Genomic DNA, 20,523 nt, shown 5'->3' with positions numbered 1-20,523 from the left:
CAACATTTAACGGTCTTGTCACTGTGACCCTTTATTTGGGATTATTTGAAAAAAAAATTAAAACCATGGGATAAATTTGAGAAGAATTAAAATAATAGGATAGATTTGAGAAAAATTAAAATCATGGGATAGATTTGGAGTCTACTTACGTTTTATTAACAAAAAATATAATGCCGTGATAGATTTGAAAAAAAAATGTAAACCATGGAATATTTTTGATAATTTTTAAAGCATATAACAGAATTAAAGAAAATGTAAACCAATGGGATATATGGGATAAAAACCCCTTATATATATTCTAATAAAAATATTCATTCAATTTTAAAAATTCAAAAGTTAACTTATATAGAGATAATGGCACAACTATATATTAAAGAAATATATATGAATATATTTTTATTATAAATAATCATATATTAATATGTACTTATTTTGATAGTTATATTTATATGATTAGATATTAAATTTTTATCTTAAACAAAAAATTCAATATTATCAAATATCAAATATATTATAAGATGATTAAATCTTCTAAAATATTTCGAAAGTATTCGGTAATCCATTATATCGATATCTTATAAAAAATATTCATTTTATTTTTAAATTAATAAATTTACTATTTTTATATCAAATATTTTGTAATCAACAATATCTTATGTAAAAATTAGAAAAATATTCTATTTTACTCTGATTTTGTCAAAAAGGGGTCATTATTTTTTTGAAATATAGTTTTTGTAAAAGTTATTATAAAAACTTAAAAACTCAAAAAAAGAGAAAATTGGATTTTATCATACCATATCTTTTAAAGAATAAAAAAACCATTTTTAATAAAAGATTGATATAAAAATAAAAAATTCAAAAATTCAAGAAAATTTTATTAAGAAATCGACTGATCCTTAGGTCATCTAATCATGCTCACTACAGCTCCGCTGTAGAACATATATATATTTATAAATGTATAGAGTGTATATATATATAAATTCATATATACATATATAAATATATTTACTATATATGTGTGTGCATATAGACTAACAACAACCAACAACAACACCAACAACAAGAATAATAGTAATAATAATAACAACAATTGAGCAACTCACTTTGCATATACATAATTCATGAAAAATATAATTTGATTTGTTTTTTTTAATTATATAATATCTATTGATATATCTATCTATCTATCTATAATATCTAAAATATCTTTATCTTGTAATTGAAAAAGATAAAAATCTTGTAACCGAAAAAGATAAATATATCTTAAAAGGTGTCATAACTAAAGATATTTTAAATTTATTAATTTATTAATGATTTGACAATTGAAAAAATTAAAAAATCCGAGAAATTTTCATTAAGAATTTGAGCGTTTTGATATTTTCCTCCTTTTTCTTGTAGCCCTCAAGTTTTGAATTAAGGCTTTTATCAATTCGTCCCATGATGATAATGATATGATGTAAACCCTTAAGAGTATAATATCATATCGAACGTTCCATTTATTAATTCTCTGCAGATGATAATTACTTGAAATTAGATTAGTTTAGATATTATTGATTTAATCAGATAGCCATTAGAATTTTTATATAGTAGAATATTGAATTTGTGCGTATATGACACTTGTCATGTATTAACGTGTCAGGCCCTTCGAGCACGTGGCGTTTTCTTTATCTACCATCAAGTCTCGAATATTAGTAATGCCTTTAATCAGGCACTATAAATAATGGTTTTAATAGGTGCACTTGTCGACAGTAGAAAAAAAAAAGAAGAAAAAAAAGCTGCACTTGCACTACACCTTAAAAGTTTTCATTATTTAACAAATGCTCCATTGAGACTTCAACCTGACTTTCTTGTAAATTTTTTTGGCATCACAACCAATCTTCAATGCTAAAATTTCTCAAGAAATGACACATCCTCTCTTGAATTTAAAAATGAATTTCATTTCAATCACCCAAATCTAATAGATATAATATTGGAAAGTTTGTCCTGAGAATCTTGCTGGTATAGGTAAGTTTTGGGAAAAGGTTTTGGATTAAACTGAAGATTAATAACAAGTTTAGTGCCCAAAATATTATTAGCCCAGCGGTTCAACGTGACTGTAACATCTTTATTTATTTATTTATTTATTTATTTTTTCCTGCTCAAACTTTAAAGTCTACACTGTCTTCATCTCTTTCTCTCTCCGTCTCTGTGATTTGCTTCTTCGAACTTTAAAAATGGCGATGTCGAAGGTGGAGAAGCTTTCCATCTCCTTCTTCTTCCCCAGACCGGAGAAAGAACGGAAGAAAAGCTTCGATCCCCATTGAAAATCCTGCTCCAAGCTTTCTTCTGTTAGAGCTCCGGGCACGGCAATGTACGATAATGTCTTCTGGTGGGCCTTCTTTGCCCTTCTCTTCACAGCTGCGTCAGTTCTCCTCTCTGCTATCTTCTTCCCTGTTTTCCCTTCAAGCACAACCCTTAGGGTTAGGAATAGGGAGGGCCCAGAACCTGCTGCCGGCGGTCCCACGCCGAGAGGGACGGATCCCGGCGTCGATCCGCAGGGGTTCGATTACGAGGTGTTCCTGAGCTTCAGGGGATCAGACACTCGCAAGGGGTTCACCGATTTCCTCTATAGCAGCCATAAAGATGCTGGGGTCCACGTGTTCAGGGATGACGAGGAGCTCCGGGTGGGGAAGAGATCGGACCCGAGCTTCTTGAAGGCATCAGGAATTTGAAGATCTCGATTCCGATATTCTCCAAGGATTACGCTTCGAGCAAAAGGTGCCTCAAGGAGCTGGCTTTTATGGCGGAGTGTCGGAGAGCAAGAGAGCAATTGGTGATGCCAGTATTCTATGACGTCACCCCGAATGAAGTCCGTCACCAAGCAGGGACCTATAAAAGATCGTTCTCGCAGCATGCGAGGAAGTATGATCCGCTAGTCGTTCAGCAGTGGAGGGACGCTCTCGTTGAGATTGGAGCCTTAAAAGGTTGGGAGTTGAAGAACATCGCCAATGGGTAATGCCATTTGTTTGCTCTTATTTCAGATTGGGATTGACTGTTAGTTGGTGGTCGTTAATGTCTGGTTATACATGCTTGAGTATCGTGTGCTTATTGAAAAACATTGGACTAAAGTATGTAGTTATCTAGAAAACAATAATTGTATTTCACGCAGACTAGGCTTTAGTTAAGTTGAAAAGCATAATCTTGGATGGTTGATTCAAGCTTTCTATACGGTATTACAGTTTATGCAAATGTGTTTCTTTACTTTGTCCAAATTTATTAGCTATTGCCATTCGTAGTAATGCAATTGCTTCAGCATTTGTTAACATTTATCTTTGTCATTTTTGAACTACAATGATGGAGTTGATCTTGTGCTGCAGACACCAAGGGGAACTAGTGAAATTAGTGGTTGTCAGGGTCTTGAAAGAATTGAAGAAAGCTTATCTTGTTGTGCCTGATAGCATAGTTGGAATAGACGATCATGTAGAATCAATTACGAGATTGCTAGAGGTTGATGCCAGCGATGTACGAATTGTTGGGATACATGGCGTGGCTGGTGTTGGTAAGACAACCATCGCCAAGGTCGTCTATAATCAGCTGTTGGATCACTTTGACAGTTGTAGCTTCCTCAAAGATATCCGAGAAACAGCACTTCAGCACAAGGGTCTTGAATATTTGCAAAGCCTACTGATCTCTAAGATCTTAAGTTGTGAGTGACAGGACTTAACTAGTATCGACGAAGGAACTTATGAGCTGAAACACAGGTTACGTACGAGGAAAGTCCTTATTCTTCTCGATGACATTGATAGGAGGAATCAACTAAATGCACTTGCAGCGGAACTTGATTGGTTTGTTCCGGGAAGCAGAATTATTGTAACAACTAGAAACGGAGATGTTCTGAGCACATCTCAAGTGGTTGCGGCTTATGAAGTCAGAGAACTGCAGCCTCATCAAGGTTTTCTTCTTTTCTGCAAGCATGCCTTTAGAAATGACTTGCCCCCGACTGACTTTGTTGATATATCGTACAATATCGTGGAGACAACTGGTGGACTACCTTTAGCACTCGAGGTCATAGGTTCTTTTCTAGCTGGAAAATGCATGGTAGTGTGGGAAGACACTTTAAAGAAGTTGAAAAGTGTACCTCATACGGAAGTCCAAGCAAAATTGAAGATCATCTATAAGCATTAGATTATGATCAGAAACAAATATTCCTCAACATTGCTTGTCTTTTCATTGGAAGCAATGTAAGGATCGAAGTTCCCATATGGGAAGATTGTGAGTTCTTCCCAGATGTTGGACCGGAAGTCCTTTGTCTAATGTCTCTCTTTAAAACAGGAGATAACCCATGAGCTATGGATGCATGATCAGTTCAGAGACCTTGGGAGAGATCGTTTGTCAAGAAACCTACAACTAGCGGGGGAAGCGAAGCAGTTTATGGCACACTGAAGAAGCAAGTGTTGTACTTTATAGGCAAGTGGTAAAAAGATGAGTTTGTGCTTATTATGCTCCTTATTCAGCTTCTGTTTTGAAGTTAGGACCATCACCTTTTTTTGAGGTCTTCTGATTTGAAATCAAATCCTATTCTTCACTGAGATGCACTTCCAGCCAAACTCACAGCCTAATTATTGCTAATTGTAATACTGGGTTCAACGCATGTCGAAGCCGTTTGTTTGACTTTGGGGATTAAATTGGTCAATTACTGCTTCGGAAATCAAGAGTTCATAAACTCATCAGATCTGAGGTTCCTTCAGTTGTATTCTGCCAATCTTGCCAGTGATTTTCACCGTATCCTGTCAAAGTTGAGATGGCTAAGTTGGTTGATAAGAAGCTCCAAAGTTCAGCCAGCGAATTCATAGCGCAGCATAAGAGAGGATTGGAGCGGCTTCGATCTCGACTAAGGTTTCCTGCGCCATGATTTCTCTTGTGGCTTTTCCTTATCTAATGCTAGCTGAATATTATGCATAATTTTCTCTCTTTTCTTCTTCTTGCTTCGCAGATGTCAGTGAAGTTGAAATTGCTTGACTCACGGGTTGCCGAGATCTACGACAAACTCCGGATTTCTCTGTTTTTCCAGTGTTAAGAGCAATTGATTCTCGAAGACTGCAGAAGTTTGGTTGCGGTTGACCCATCAATTGGACAACTCAAGCATCTGATTTCCCTTAAACCTGAGGAAATGCTTGGAACTCAAGAAGCTACCAGCACAGTTGAGTTCCATGAGAGTGTTGATCGAGCTTACCGATTTGATCAACCGCCATGAGAAAGCTTGAAACTCTCTTTGGCAGAGGGTGCAAGAACTTGACTCAGCTTCCTGATTCGACCAGCTGCTTTACTCCTCTTGAAGATCTCGTGTTGGATTGCAGTAGTATAACCAAACTTCCAGATTCGATTGGGTCATTAGCAGAACTTTCAGACTCCAACGGCCCTTTAAGTTCATTGACTGAGCTGAACTTATCGAATATGACAATTCGAAGTTTGCCCGATTCTGTTGGAAACTTGAGCAGTTTGGAAATTCTTAACATTGATAGTAGTCTTGTGGAGCAGTTCCCTGTTACTCTTTGGATGCTGGAGAAGCTTAAATTAACAAACGCATCCAAGTGTAAGGAATTGAAAGGGATCATTCCGACGAACTTCAGAGGCTGTCATTGTTGAAGCTCTTGACATTAAACCACACACAACTCGATAGCCTTCCAATAAGCATTAGCAGGCTTTCCCATCTACAGAGTCTCGATTTAACGGGATGCCAGAGGCTCCAGACTCTCCCAGAGCTTCCGTGTACTCTAATTTCTCTGCAGATTATCTGTAAATCAATGGTTTCCTTTTTCCCTCGTCTCACTAATTTAAAGGAACTTTGTTTCTCAAAATGTTATAAACACGAGCAAGTTCCTCCTGAGATTGGGAACCTATCAAAGTTGGTAATGATATGCGTTAGCACATTACCACAAGAGGTCTACCCTTTCTCAACTCAAAGAACTTTCTATTCAGGATTGCATTGAAGTTCTTTGCCTTCCTGTGCTTCCAGTTGGACTGTATAAGCTGAATGTTTCAGACTGTTACTCCTTTCAGACACCGGCAGATCTTTCAAATTTAGAGAAATTATCGGAATTAAGGCTGTATGGTAAAAAGTGCTCTTAGCAGGGAGGGGTGAAGAGGAGAGTTTTAATGTGGATGCTGCCATGCATTACCGACTAGATTCTCATTTTCAAATGATTGGTGAAATAGATGGTGTAAGAATTTGGAATTTCGCTCAAACTATAAGGCGGACGCTGCAACTTAGCGAGAGAAAACTAAAAGAAGATACTTGAAAAAATGGGAAGTTTTGGACATTGCAAATCCCAGAATGCCATCCTTCTGCATTGTTGGACTGGCTGTTGGGGGCTGCATGCAGAAGCCATGTCACCTTCAGATATGCTATCCTGTGGAGTAGAACTCGACAGGCTTCCTCGTACCTCTTTGTTTCAGCTTTTTCTTCTGTTCCTCTTTATCCTTCCCATATGTTGTTTGGATTATTCTGTGTACTTTTCGTTCCATGTACATAATGTTATTTGTTCAATTACGGATAAAATATCCTAACTCATAAAATAGAAAAGGAAAGGCTCTCGTTTTTTCCTACTATTTGAAGAGCCAAACGGTGAAGCTCACAGAGCCAACTCAAGAAAAAACAGTTGGTGCCTCATATTTTTCTTGTATCTTGGGATGTTACGTCAGTTAAATGAAAATGCCCTATGCAATGTCCTTTCTTTAAATTTTCAGATATGTGATATTGTTATGATACTCTAAATTTCGACATATCCTCCGACAGGGGGTAATTTTCTGCGATGACTTCATTAACAAGGATGCTGCACTGGGAGAGTAGCAAAAAATAGGAGTTGATTTATGCTTTTTTATCCCACTCAGTGTACTTCCCTGTGTTATGTTAGTCTACGTATGAAATTTCAAGTAAAAAGCTCCCTGATCAATTTTCGCGGGTATTGTCACGCACTTCCTCTTTAACGTGTCTACATCAGTTTCTAAACCAACTTCCTTTGTTCCAACCTTGATTCTGTTCTTATATTGGGTTTCAATCTGTCTTTATCAAGCAAGCATGACACAACTCTTTCTTTTTCTCTCGAAAAAGTAACCAAATGGAATCCTAAAAAGCAAGAAGTTGACAGTACCACACGGTAAAGAGTTTTTGAGTCAATAGAGGGTACCAATTCTCGACAGATTTAACAAAGAAAAAATAATATAAAGCATAGAGATACACAGTTCCCATGTGGTCTCTGCTTTGCAAAATATGTTTCCTTCGGAGTCCTAAATTTTGTAGAGGAGTGAGAACCAAGCCATCCATGGAAGACCGGTGCATACTAATCTTCCTTTCAATGGATGTTCTTCTCTCTTTCCGTCTTCCTCTTTCAGCTACAATCAGCTGAGACGAGACAGATACCTTTCTTTAATGATCATGTGTTGTAAACTTCTGCAGAAGAAGAGAAATATTCTCACGAAATAACTGGGTCGCAAGAAAAAGATTCCACCCCTTTAATTAATTCAACCAAACAAATGTCGTGATGAAGTTTCAAAGTTGCCCTACTTTATCGTCTTAGCACATTTTGTGAGATAATAAGTGGTATGGTTGATTTTGTGCCTTTTCCAGAGTAGGGAACATCGGAAGTTGAAGTTGATCTGCCTAGAAGGCCACCCTGTCATCAACGGTGATGATTGCCTTATGGACGAACTGTTTAAAATTTGTCAAAGCTGAGGACTTTGCAACTAGCTGAGGCTAGACTTTATGAAAACTTTCAACATCTTCTACTGAAGCTAAAATGGTTTGAGTTGGTATGACTGGAACATGTCTCTGTCTGCCAGTATACATCTGGAGAATTTGGTTGTTCTTGATTTATCTCAGAGCAGCGTCTGTGAAGACTGGAATGCTTGGAGCTCAATCAAGGCCTGAACAATTATGCACTCTGTCGGTTCTGTCGTGTATGGCCCACTCAAAACTTGACTCACTGTTTGTCGCTTTTGTGTCTTTCAGATGGTGAAGCTAAAAGTTCTTAATTCTTACAGGATGCCAACAACTGAGGACTCCTGAGTTTTCCGCATTTCCAACCTTAGGGAGATTGATTCTAGAATATTGTATCAATCTGGTTTCAGTCGACCTATCTTTAGGAATTCTCGATAGCCTGACCTTAAGCATGAGGAGCTGTTGGCAACTCAGGGAGTAGTGGCCAGAGCAGTTGGGTTCTTTGACAAAACTGACCTAGCTTCTCATCGATCGTACTCATATAGAAGTACTAGCTATCTCAACAGGTATGAAGAAGCTTGAAATTCTAATGGCCAATTATTGTGCATTTCTCAAAAGAATTCCGGAGTCAATTGGTTGAGCTCAGCTTGTCAAACACTGGGATCAAACGATTGCCTGATACTATGGAAAATCTTAATAATTTGGTATTACTCAATGTTGATGATCCTAAAATTGCCCCGAGTTAGAGACTGGAGAGCACACCTATGCTTCCTTGTAGCTTAGAGGCTCTTCAATGCTGATGTTCCCGAATCTCGTGGACTTGATTCACTTAAAAAGAATTGCATTTGTCAAGATCAAGGAAGAATGCCTGGCCAAGCTTTGTGAGTTGGAGACATTGGTTTTGAAGTCGGTAAACATCAGCAGTTTACTGGAAGCGATGGGTATTTTTACTAGGCTGAAAGAGATTGACATTTCTCAGTGCAGAGAACTCGTATGCCTTCCCATGCTTCCCCCAAGTCTATGCTTGCTAAAAAGTTTACTCCTCTTATTCACTTGGGAGGTTGCCAAATGTTTCAAACTTGAAGAAGAAGTTGAAATTGCACGTAAGTGACATCCCCATGCTCAGGGAAATTGAAGGCCTTGGGAATCTTGTATCCATGAAAGTTCTGGATACACGGGGCTGCCCTTTAACCAATCTCCGTGGTCTCGAAAGGCTTGAATCTCTAAGGGGGCTGCGTGTTAGATCTTGCATTGTTGAAAGACTGCTGGACTTATTGAATTCAAAGCATCTGCGGTATATAGATACCTTAGACAGCAGACAGACTATTGTGATCCAAGATCTTGACAGTATGCACAAGTAAGAAAGCATAAAATTCTCCGGCGGCACGTCCATCAAACGGTTGCCTAAATTTATCTTGCCTTAAGCTATTGGAACATTTATATCTTCAAGGCTGCGAGAAGTTGTGCAAACTTGAGGGGCTTGAAGAATTGCGTAATTAACCGTTGGTGTCTCTTTGATTTTGTTCTAAACTTTTTCTTTCTAGCCTTAGTCTCCGCATTACTTATTTTGTTGTTTAACCTTAAAGTTCTTTCTCCTTGCAGATGGAAATTGGTTCAGGGTTAAATTGAAAAGCAATAACAAGTTTAGGGCCCAAAATATTATTGGGCCAGCCGTTCAATTAATGGCAATGTGGGGCCCCATAAAAGTCGACTTGAAGGTGAATCTTTCCATCTCCTTCTTCTTCCCCGGACCGGAGAAAGAACGGAAGGAGAGCTTCAATCCCCATTGACACTCCTATTCCAAGCTTTCTGTCGGAGCTCCAGGCACGGCAATGTACGATAATGTCTTCTGGTGGACCTGCTTTGCCCTTCTCTCCACAGCAGCTTTAGTTCTCCTCTTCCCTGTTTTCTCTTCAAGCAGAACCCTTAGGCTTAGGATCAATGAGGAGGACCCAGAATCTGCTGCGATCGGTGCCACGCCGCGAGGGACGAGTCCCATTGTCGATCCGAAAGGGTTCGATTACGAGGTGTTCCTGAGCTTCAGGGGAACAGACACCCGCAAGGGTTTCACTGATTTCCTCTATAACAGCCTTAAAGATGCTGGCGTCCGCGTGTTCAGGGATGACGAGGAGCTCCGGGTTGGGGAAGAGATCGGGCCCGAGCTTCTTGAGGGCATCAGGAAGTCGAAGATCTCGATACCGATATTCTCCAAGGACTACGCCTCGAGCAAATGGTGCCTCAAGGAGCTGGCTTTTATGGTGGAGTGCCGGACCACAAGGAAGCAATTGGTGATGCCGGTTTTCTATGACGTCACCCCGAACGAAGTCCGGCACCAAACTGGGACCTATGAGAAATCGTTCTCGCAGCATGTGAGGAAGTATGGTCCGTTAGTCGTTCAGCACTGGAGGGATGCTCTCGCTCATATTGGAGCCTTAAAGGGTTGGGAGTTGAAGAACACCGCCAATGGGTAATGCTTTTTTTTTGTTTTTTTCCCGGTTATAAAGGAGGCCCAATGTTAGTTGTTTTTTTGGGTTGGGATTGATTGTTAGTTGTTGGTCGTTATCGTCTGGTTATACATGGTCGAGTATCATAGTGCTCATTGAAAAATTTAGGTTTCAGTGTAGTTTTCACCAAATATGTAGTTATCTAGAAAACGATAATTATATTTCACGGAGTAGCCGGTTTAGTTAAGTTAAACAGCATGATTACAGATGGTTGATTCGAGTTAAAAATTATGGTAGACAGCTTATGCATATGTGAACCTCTAATTGGTTCCGAAAAATATTAGATATTGCACTTTGTAGTAACACAAATGCTTCCGGCATTTCTCACCATTTGCCTTTGTCATTTTTGAAGATAATGATAGAGTTGATCCTGTTTTGCAGACACCAGGGAAAACTAGTAAAGTTAGTGGTTGCGAAGGTCTTGAAAGAATTGAAAAAAGCTTATCTTGTGGTGTCTGATAGCATAGTTGGAATTGACGATCATGTGGAAGCAATTACAAGACTGCTAGAGGTTGATGCTGGTGATGTGCGTATCATCGGGATACATGGCATGGGTGGCATTGGTAAGACAACCATCGCCAAGGTCATCTATAATCAGCTGTTGGATCGTTTCGACAGTTGCAGCTTCCTCAAAGATATCCGAGAAACAGCACTTCAACACAAGGGTCTCGAATATCTGCAAAGCCTATTGATCTCTATGATCTTAAGGTGTGAGAGACAGGAATTAACTAGTGTCGATGAAGGAACCTATGAGCTGAAACACAGGTTACGTGACAAGAAAGTTCTCATTCTTCTCGATGATGTTGATAGGAGGAATCAACTGAATGCACTTGCAGCAGAACTTGATTGGTTTGGTCCCGGAAGCAGAATCATTGTAACAACTAGAAACAGGGACGTCCTTCCTCAAGTGGGTGCAGCTTATGAAGTCAGAGAACTGCAGCCTCGTCAAGCTTTTTTACTTTTCTGCAAGCATGCATTCAGAAATGACTTGCCCTCAACTGAATTTGTTGATATATCGTATAATGTCATGGAGACAACTGGTGGACTACCTTTAGCCCTTGAGGTCATAGGCTCCTTTCTCGCTGGAAAAAGCATGGCTGTGTGGGAAGACACGTTAAAGAAGTTGAAAAGAATACCTCATACTGAAGTCCAAGAAAAGTTGAAGATAAGCTATGAAGCATTAGATCATGAGCAGAAACAAATATTCCTCGATGTTGCTTGTCTTTTAATTGGAATTGATGTGCGGATCGCAGTTCACATGTGGAAAGATTGTGAATTTTTCCCCACTGAAGGGATTGAAGTCCTTTGTCTAATGTCTCTCATTAAAATAGGAGATGACCACGAGCTATGGATGCATGATCAACTCAGAGACCTCGGGAGAGAAATCGTTCGTCAAGAAAACTACAATGAGCCAGGGAAGCGAAGTAGATTGTGGCGTACTGAAGAAGCAGTGGATGTGCTTGAGAGACAAGAGGTAATCAGTCTGCGCTTATGCTCCTTGTTCAGCTTCTGTTTTGAAGTTAAAAAGTTTTTTAGTTGAGATCTACTTGTTTAAGCTGAGGCCATCGCTTTCCTTTTAAGGTCTTCTGATTTGAAATTGAACCATTCTTCGTTGGGATGCAGTTCCAGTCAAACTCACATCCTAATTCTAGTTAATTATTATGCAGGGATCAGCAAATGTCAAAGGCATTCGTCTGAATTTCGGGATTGAGTTGGTAGACTACTGCTTCGGAAATGAAGAGTTCACGAACTTATCAAATCTGAGGTTCCTTCAACTGCATTCTGCCAACCTTGCTGGAGATTTTCGCCGTCTGCTGTCAAAGTTAAGATGGCCATGTTGGCGCACAAGAAGCTCTGCAGTTCAGCCAGCAAATTTACATCTAAAGAATCTAGTTATTGTTGATCTATCATATAGCAGCATAAGAGAGGATTGGAGCGGTTGGATCTCAATTAAGGTTTTATGCCATCGTGATTTCTGTATAGCTTTTTCTTATTTAATGCAGCTGAATATAATGCATGATTCTCTTTGTCCGCTGTTGTTTCATCAGATGTCAGTCAAGTTGAAAGTTCTAGATCTCACGGGTTGCCGAAATCTACAGCAGTCTCCTGATTTCTCATCCTTTTTAGTGTTGGAGCGGTTAATTCTCGAAGACTGCAGAAGTTTGGTTGCGGTTGACCCATCAATTGGACATCTCCAGCATCTGGTTTTCTTAAACCTGAGGAAATGCTTCAAACTCAAGAAGCTGCCTGCACAGTTGAGTTCTATGAAAGCATTAACTGAGCTTCTCATTGATGGAAGTGGAATTCAAGAAATACCCATCTCAGGACCTATGAGAAAGCTTGAAATTCTATGTGGCAGAGAGTGCAAGGACCTGACTGAGCTTCCTGATTCGATTGGTCGCTTGACTTCTCTTGTGGACCTTGTATTGGATTCTGCTAGTATAAGCAAACTTCCGGACTCGATTGGGTCCTTGGTGGAACTGAGGCACCTGTCTTTGAAGAACTGCAAATCATTAGGAGAACTTCCAGACTCCATTGGCCATATGAGTTCATTGACTGAGCTAAACTTGTCAGGTACTAAAGTTCGAAGATTGCCCACTTCTGTTGGAAACTTAAGCAATTTGGAAGTGCTTAACATTGATGGTAGTCTTGTGGAGGAGTTTCCTGTCACTCTTTGGATGCTGGATAATCTTGAAAAAATAAACGCCTCCAAGTGTAAGGAATTGAAAGGGAGCATTCCCGAAGAGCTTCAGAGACTGTCATCTTTGAAACTCTTGACATTAGACCACACACAAGTTGATAGCCTTCCAACAAGCATTGGCGGGCTTTCCCATCTCCAGAGTCTTGATTTAACAGGATGTAAGAGGCTGCAGACTCTTCCAGAGCTTCCAGATAGCTTAATATGTCTGCGGGTTACCTGTAAATCAATGGTTTCCTTCCCAAACCTCTCTCGTCTCACTAACTTAAGGGAACTTTGTTTCTCGAAATGTTATAAACTCGAGCAAGTTCCTCCAGAGATAGGGAAACTATTCAAGTTGGAGAAGTTGGTAATCTCAAAGTTACGCATTAGCACCTTACCAGAAGAGATCGGTGCTCTTTCTCAACTGAAAGAACTCTCTGTTCAGGATTGCATTGAAGTTGTCTGCCTCCCTGTGCTTCCCGCAGGACTCTATAAGCTGAACGTATCGGACTGTTACTCCTTTCAGACACTGCCAGATCTTTCAAATTTGAAGAAATTATCGGAACTAAGGCTATGCGAGTGTTCCGAGCTAAAGGAAGTTCCAGGCCTTGGAGATTTATTATTCTTGGAAAAACTGGAGATAATTAGCTGCACTATGTTGGCTAATCTCGATGGGCTCGAGAAGCTAGAGTCTCTGAGATTTTTGATAATATCAAAATGTGAATCAATCGAGAGACTTCCTGATTTGTCGAATTTGAGGAAGTTGCCCTCACTGCACGCTTCATACTGCCAGAACCTCGTAGAAGTTCCAGGCCTCGAGAGTTTACATGGTCTAGAAAGTCTGTACATGCCATGCTCCTCGTCCTTGGAAAAGCTGCCGAAACTATCGAATGTGAGACTTTTATATCTCGCACAGTGCAAGAAGCTTCACGATCTTTCAGAGCTCGAGGAATTGGAGTCCTTGGAGTTGCTGAACCTCGCTGGATGTAAAGCGATTAGAAGGTTGCCTAATTTATCGAACCTGCAGAGGTTAAGAGCGCTGGAAATGCAAGGTTGTGAAAATCTTCTGGAGATTCCGGGCCTGGAGGAACTGAATTCCCTGAGAACATTGAATATTTCCGACTGTCCATGGGTTCAGAACATTCCGGGTCTTCCAAATGTAACAGTAACATGTTGAATGAGAAAGATCAGTCACTTGACGAAAGGTAGGTTTTCATTTCTGTTTGAATTACGTGGGCAAGTTTTTCTGATTTATCTCCAGTTCCTCATGGCTTGATATCTGTATATGTTTTGTATTTGAATGAGTAGGCAGAAGAGCTAACTTTTGGTTAAAAATGCTCTTAGCAGGGATGGGTGAAGAGGAGACAGTTTTTAATGCAGATGCTGCCATGCATTACCGACTAGATTCACATTTTGTCAGATGATTGGTGAAAGAGATTGCCTAAGAATGGGAAGTTTTGGACATTACAAATCACAGAATGCCGTTCTTCCTGGCCCTGTTGGACTTGCCGTTCTGGCTGTCCGCAGAAGCCATGTCACCTTCAGATATGCTATCTTGTCAAGTAGAGCTCGACATGCTTTCTTGTACTTTTTTGGTTTCAGCCTTATCTGTTCCTCTTAACCTGCACGTATGTTGTTTGGATTACTCTGTGTTGTTTCCATTCGACGTACATTTTATTTAAGCGTTCAATCACAGATAACATGCTCTTTAACTCATAAAATAGAAAAGAAAAGGGCTATCGTGGAACATCTAATTCTTTCGTGCAATTAAAAAAGCTGAACGGTGAAGCTAACAGAACTAACTCGAGAAAAAGCAGTTGGTGCCTCATATTTTCTCATAGTCTGGGATATTACTTCAGTTAAATGAAAATGCCCTACTGTATGTCTTCTCTTTACTAACTCAAATTTGTGATATCGCTACGATATTCTAAATTTGGAAAAATCTTATGACGGGGGGTATTTTTCTGCAATGCCATGCCTTCATTTATACGGATGCTGTATTAGGGAGTAACTAAAATAAGAGCCTATTTATGCTGTTTTCACCCGCTTGGTCTTGCCCCTTCGGGGTACTTTGCTATGTCATATTAGTCATTGATCTTGATTACGGATGACTCGTTCACGTAAAAGCTAACTAGCTGATGACAATTTTCGCAGGCATTGATTGTTATGTAATCCGTCTTTGACGGGTGGGTCTATATGAGATCTCAATGAAATTCGTTAGTTCCTTCCTCAGCTCGATTCTATTCTTATACTGGGTTCCTTATTCGTCTCTGACGGGTGGGTTCATTTGTACAGGGGAAAGAGACAGATGAAGCATCAAAGAAGCACGACACAACTTTTTCTTTCGGAAAAGAAAAGCAAATGGAATCCTATAAAGCAAGAAGTTGACAGTACCACATGGAAAAAACACTACCCCTAGTTTGGCGTTTTCTGTCCATTGGAACAGCTTCTTCTCTTCTTTTGTTTCATCTCTTTATTGTTTTTTGAATGGAAATAGATGATTCAAGCCAAGATGGGATAGCAACCTCCACTCAGATTTTAAATAAAAATAAAAGGAAAAGAAAAGGGGGAACCAAAAAAAAAAAAAGATGATTACAGTGCACAGAGTTAAAATGTGATGTGATCTCTGCCTTGCAAAGTTTGTTTTCTTGTCCTCGATCAATATCGGTATCTATTTTAGTTGTGGATTGATCTATTTTAGTTGTGGAGTCCGTACGTTGCACCGGATAAAACGTATGCTATTTTTCTTAATAACTTATTATATTATATATTATACAAGTGTTGTAAAGTCCTATGTATATTTGTATATATATTTTTAAACTGATACAGTGAACTCTCTGATCTTTGGCCATTTGCTTGTTCCTTAGATGAAAAGGTTTTCATAAACCCATAAGAATGGAAGGGGGAAAATAAATAAATCAAAACACAGCATCTGCATGTATAAATTTAATCGCATAAAGAAAAGAATGTGAGACATAACGCTTGAATAATTCACTTTTGCATTTAGTGATAGACGTACTTTTTTGTGAGCATGCGTGTGGCAGCGGTGTTCTTTGAGAAAATTACTGTTTGACAAAGCTTCTCGTGACTTAGTTTAGTTATAAGTGATAGTATCACGGCATCACTCCCCTCCCTTCCCCAAATTTGACAACCGCAAGCCAAAAATTCTTGTACATATCTCTAATTGTAGCTACTAGCGAACAATTAATGCGGTATGAAGGAAGATACGCAGTCACCATAGATAGTCCCGATACCAACACATTCTATTATCTAGTTTTCTGAACGATGGAAAACTTACTGACGCATACAAGAAAAAAAAAAAAACTTGAGGAACATACTCTGCTCTTCTATCTAGTTTCCTGAGCGATGGAAAATATACTGAAGCACACCACAAAAATAGTTACTTGAGGAACATACATTCTCAAGCAATGGGAAGCTAATTATCCCTAATTGTATCTAATCAAGTAACAAATCATCAAATTGACTCATTTAAGCCAATTTACCAAAAATTACAGAATGTACGCTAGTTCAATTTCACACTAATTTCGACTAATTAACCGAATTATAGCCTAATTACCGGTAGCAAAGTCTGTAATTAGTCCAATTAAACACGATTTAAGCCAAATTAAACCTAATTGACCACAAATTGGACCAAATTATCACATGATCAGAATGTAGCAGTCTGTCGAATTTGTTTTATATATAGATAATATTCATATATCTATAAAATCGAGAAAATAATGAATGGTCCCACAAAATCTACATTTATATATTTTGAAATATTTTAAAAATAATTTAATTAAAAACTCAAAAAATTCAGAAAATTTCATTTGGAAGCAGAGCTAAGCTATCTGGTCGAGCCTAACTTAATCTTGCTTTCATATATATACACCAATCGTGGAGCCCGTACGTTGCACGGGATAATTTCACCAACTTGAAAAAAATATATATATAACAAAAAAGAGAAAAGAAAAATTCCTTTGAGAATTGTAAAATACCCACTTAGGCCTACACGGACTTGAGCCCATCTGCAACCCAAAAGCTTAAGCTAATAGGTTACTGGACTCAAGCCTCATATAAGCTTATGGTTTCTTTCTCAATTTTTCGATGTGGGACAACATATCTCAACACCCGCCCTCACGTGGCAACGTGTGGTCCAACACGTGCCACGTGCCTTAAACACCCGCCTTTAACAACTGACCCGAGCCGGACATCCTCTTCCGTGCTCGAGCAAGGGAGACAAATACCAAACTAGCCTCAAACTTCACACTCGGGCCTAACTAATGGTAGACGAATTTACTTTCTAAGAGCTTGTATATAGGGGTAGAAGTACTTTGGAGACATAAAACTCACATCACCAATCTTGAAAAAAAAAGAGAAAAAAGAAAAAAATTAGAGAAAAATAAAAAAAAATGAAAAATTTTCGATAAAAATTAGAGAAAAAAAATCAAAGCATAAATTTAATTTACTGACTTGCATCTAGTAATAGACATACGTTTCGAGAGCTTGCGTCTAGTTGTAGATGTATTCTTCGAGAGCTAAATAGGCTCATGTTTATGTATATGATATCCCTATTTATAACTATCATACATAATCTATATAAAATATAACCTGATTTATTTTCCTTTTTTCGGCGAACAAATCTGATTTGTTTTGAAAAGAAAATATAATTTATATTATATATCTATAAATATTATCTAATCTATTTTTAAAAATATATATCTATAAAAACATATAATTCATATATACTTTTTTCTTAGTATATACTAAAGGTTGTACTCGTAATCATATATTGATATAATTATATTATGTATGAATATATACTAATATATACTTATTTTGATGTTAATATTTATGTGATGAAATATTACATTTTATTTTAAAAAATTCAAGATTATTAAATAATATCTATATTTAATAAAATCTTCTCATTTATTTCAAGTACATTCTTGTTATATAGATATAGATTATAAAAATTAAAGAAACCAAGAAAGTGGATTTTATGATGAGATATAAAAAATATTTTTCATTAAAAATGATTACAAAAATTAAAATTTAAGAAAGCTAGAAAATTCCATTTAGAAACCGGGATCTGACCAGGCCCACACAAAATCTAAACGAGATATAATCTAATTTGTTTTCCTTTTCCAATGAGCAAACATGATTTTTTAAAAAGAAAATATAATTTATATAATCCCTAAAAAATATTATCTAATCTATAATTTCAGAAGATTTTGTTGATAGTTTTATAATTGAAAATAATTTAAAATTTTGAAAACTTAAAAAACCAACAAAATTTCATTTTCAAATAGATATTTCTTTATATATATATATATTATAATTCTTGGGACGGTATCACGCTACATCATCTCATCAAAACACTCCGCCACATCATCGGAATTCTAAGCTCTCTCGTGCCTACTGACACATCAACACCTTATATGTTTTAATTTTTGAGAATTTTTAACGATATAATTTCACTATGTATTGTTTCCTACTAAAATAGAGCTTTCTACTATTAATATAGGCGATATATATATTTTACACAATATCTTAAATATACCAGTCGTTATATTAAGAAAGTTTTGTTTGATATATAATTCTCATATATATTAGTTTGATGTGATATATTAACAGTGTATTTGGTTGATAGATACTTTTATACATAAATCCATCTATGAGTATATGCATATAGATATAGTTGGGAGATGCTTATGTAATAACGTATTTTTTACTTAATTCCGTGAATTTTATTTATGAATACACGTACTTGAGAAACGTCCATATAAGGATATAATTTCTAATTAATTATGTCAATTTTAGTTGGGAAATTAATCTACATAAAAAAAATTCAATTTAAATGGCATCATATACATGGGATAACAAAACCAAATTCAAATGAAAATTAGTCTATTTAATTACCTCATTGATATTATATGCTCTCTATATACAAAAATTTCTCCAATGAAAATATATATAAAATTAAATGAGGTAAAAGGTAAAGTTAAATGAGTTCATCATATGCATAAAATTGAAAGAAAAAAAGGCATTTAGACAACCCATTGTCTCTGGACCGGTGAAAACTCTTCCTGATGAAGTTGATATCAATATCTATATATATATAATATTAATAATATTTCTATAGATAGACAGTTTCTTATATCTACGTTCATCAACATATCCTATCTTATAGGGAAAATAGTTCCATATAGCACAATTTTTACCTTATTTTCACTTGTTAGCACGTTTTTAAAAGTTGTCACGATCTGATACGAATTACCATTTTATTCCCGGATCTAGCACACCGTTAAACTCCGTCTAAAAACCGTTAAACTCATTCTTCTTCTTCCTCCTCCTCCTCTTCCTTCACGACTTAAACTTAGAAGCAAAGAGATCAAGAAGGAAGAAGATGTCGTTGAAGCCAAGAAATAACGATGAAGATGGTCACAGCGATTGCTGGTTGCTTGAGGCGTGAAGGGAACAGGAGCAATAGCCATTGGAAGCTGCCGAGAGTTGTCGGGAAGATCAGGAAGCCATGGGTGGTCTGTCTGTGATGGTGAAGGTACTGAGGATGGGAGAGAGCAGCCGAGATATGGTGGTGAGGACAGGGAATAGGCGTCGCTGTCTGTTCTCTGTATGCCCCTGCTCGAGAAGAGAGAGAGAGGTTTATGGAGTGATCAGAGCTGAGGAGCAAATGATGGTTACGGTAACGTTGCAGTGTAGCCAAGAGTAGGTGGGTTAGCTTGCAGAGGAAAAGGAGAAGAGGAAGAAGAGTAGGTTGGTTATTACAGGTTTGTTCAAGGAGTAGGCGTTCATTGCAGGTCCTGGACTTGCAGGGAGGAAGAAGAAGAAGAAAAAGAAAAGATTGTTGGTGATGGTGATTGACGCGTGATCAGATGGAGTTTGCACGGAGGGCGTGTGAAGCAGAGTCAGTGAAAGTGGAGTCGTGAAGCAGCCAAGAGTAGGCGGGTCAGCTTGCAGAGGAAAAGGAGAAGAGGAAGAAGAGTAGGTTGGTTGTTGCAGGTCTGTTCAAGGAGTGGGCGTTCATTGCAAGTCTCGGACTTGCAGGAAGGAAGAAGAAGAAGAAAAAGAGAATATTGTTGGTGATGGTGATTGACGCGTGATCAAATGGAGTTTGCAGGGAGGGCGTGTGAAGCAGAGTCGGTGGAAGCAGAGTTGTGAAGGAGGAGGAAGAAGAAGGAGTTTAACGGTGCTAAATCCCAGAATAAAATGATGAGTCGTGTTAGATTGTGACAACTTTTAAAAACGTGCTAGTAAGTGAAAATAAGGTAAAAACTGTGCTATATGGGGCTATTTTTTCTATCTTATATTTTATACCATATTTAAGCAAAAGTCCCGATTTTGTAGGTACCACCTTGTTAATAGAATATGATTAAAAAGTCGAAAATAGTCCTTATTGTTCGTTTAAATGTGATATCATTTGTTTTTGTAAAATAAAATAGAGAAGTTACCACTTGTTAGAAAAAATCCACAGGCTTACATGGACTTGGGTCCATCCGCAACCCAAAAACTTAAGCCAATAAGTTGCTAGACCATTATCTCTTATAAACCTATGGATTTCCTCTTAACTTTTCCACGTGGGATTACTTCCAACACCCGTCTTCACCATTCTCCATATAGGA

At 37.9% G+C, this 20,523-nt stretch overlaps 3 protein-coding genes across 6 annotated transcripts; all 3 read left to right on the top strand.

Annotated features, from left to right (window-relative positions):
* The first annotated feature begins 2,119 nt into the window (after nucleotides 1–2,119).
* Nucleotides 2,120–5,965, top strand: LOC116195311 (TMV resistance protein N-like). The gene is made up of 3 exons (XM_031524417.1): nucleotides 2,120–2,991; nucleotides 3,357–4,875; nucleotides 4,973–5,965. The coding sequence occupies exons 1-2, from the start codon at nucleotides 2,780–2,782 to the stop codon at nucleotides 3,691–3,693; spliced, it is 549 nt and encodes a 182-aa protein (XP_031380277.1). The 5' UTR covers nucleotides 2,120–2,779; the 3' UTR covers nucleotides 3,694–4,875; nucleotides 4,973–5,965.
* On the top strand, nucleotides 5,230–9,486 carry LOC116193909 (protein scribble homolog). Its single transcript, XM_031522649.1, has 8 exons — nucleotides 5,230–5,572; nucleotides 6,040–6,091; nucleotides 7,819–7,900; nucleotides 7,988–7,990; nucleotides 8,135–8,262; nucleotides 8,757–9,043; nucleotides 9,147–9,188; nucleotides 9,299–9,486. The coding sequence occupies exons 1-8, from the start codon at nucleotides 5,230–5,232 to the stop codon at nucleotides 9,484–9,486; spliced, it is 1,125 nt and encodes a 374-aa protein (XP_031378509.1).
* Nucleotides 9,371–15,542, top strand: LOC116195306 (TMV resistance protein N-like). Of its 4 annotated transcripts, none has more exons than XR_004154623.1 (7): nucleotides 9,371–10,163; nucleotides 10,582–11,674; nucleotides 11,868–12,155; nucleotides 12,249–14,085; nucleotides 14,225–14,442; nucleotides 15,035–15,096; nucleotides 15,176–15,542. XR_004154623.1 is itself a non-coding variant. In XM_031524410.1 (5 exons), the coding sequence occupies exons 1-4, from the start codon at nucleotides 9,529–9,531 to the stop codon at nucleotides 14,055–14,057; spliced, it is 3,825 nt and encodes a 1,274-aa protein (XP_031380270.1). In that variant the 5' UTR covers nucleotides 9,372–9,528; the 3' UTR covers nucleotides 14,058–14,085; nucleotides 14,228–14,634. The 4 variants fall into 4 exon arrangements, 1 of the variants encoding a protein (XP_031380270.1); XR_004154622.1 differs by having other exon boundaries at nucleotides 9,372–10,163; nucleotides 14,228–14,442; nucleotides 15,035–15,066; XR_004154621.1 differs by having other exon boundaries at nucleotides 9,372–10,163; nucleotides 14,228–14,442.
* Nucleotides 15,543–20,523: the final 4,981 nt, after the last annotated feature.

The sequence above is a fragment of the Punica granatum genome, chromosome 2 (genome assembly GCF_007655135.1).
Source record: "Punica granatum isolate Tunisia-2019 chromosome 2, ASM765513v2, whole genome shotgun sequence".
Classification (NCBI taxonomy): domain Eukaryota; kingdom Viridiplantae; phylum Streptophyta; class Magnoliopsida; order Myrtales; family Lythraceae; genus Punica; species Punica granatum.
Note: the sequence above shows the minus strand (reverse complement) of the source record. Positions and strands in the feature narration are given on the sequence as shown.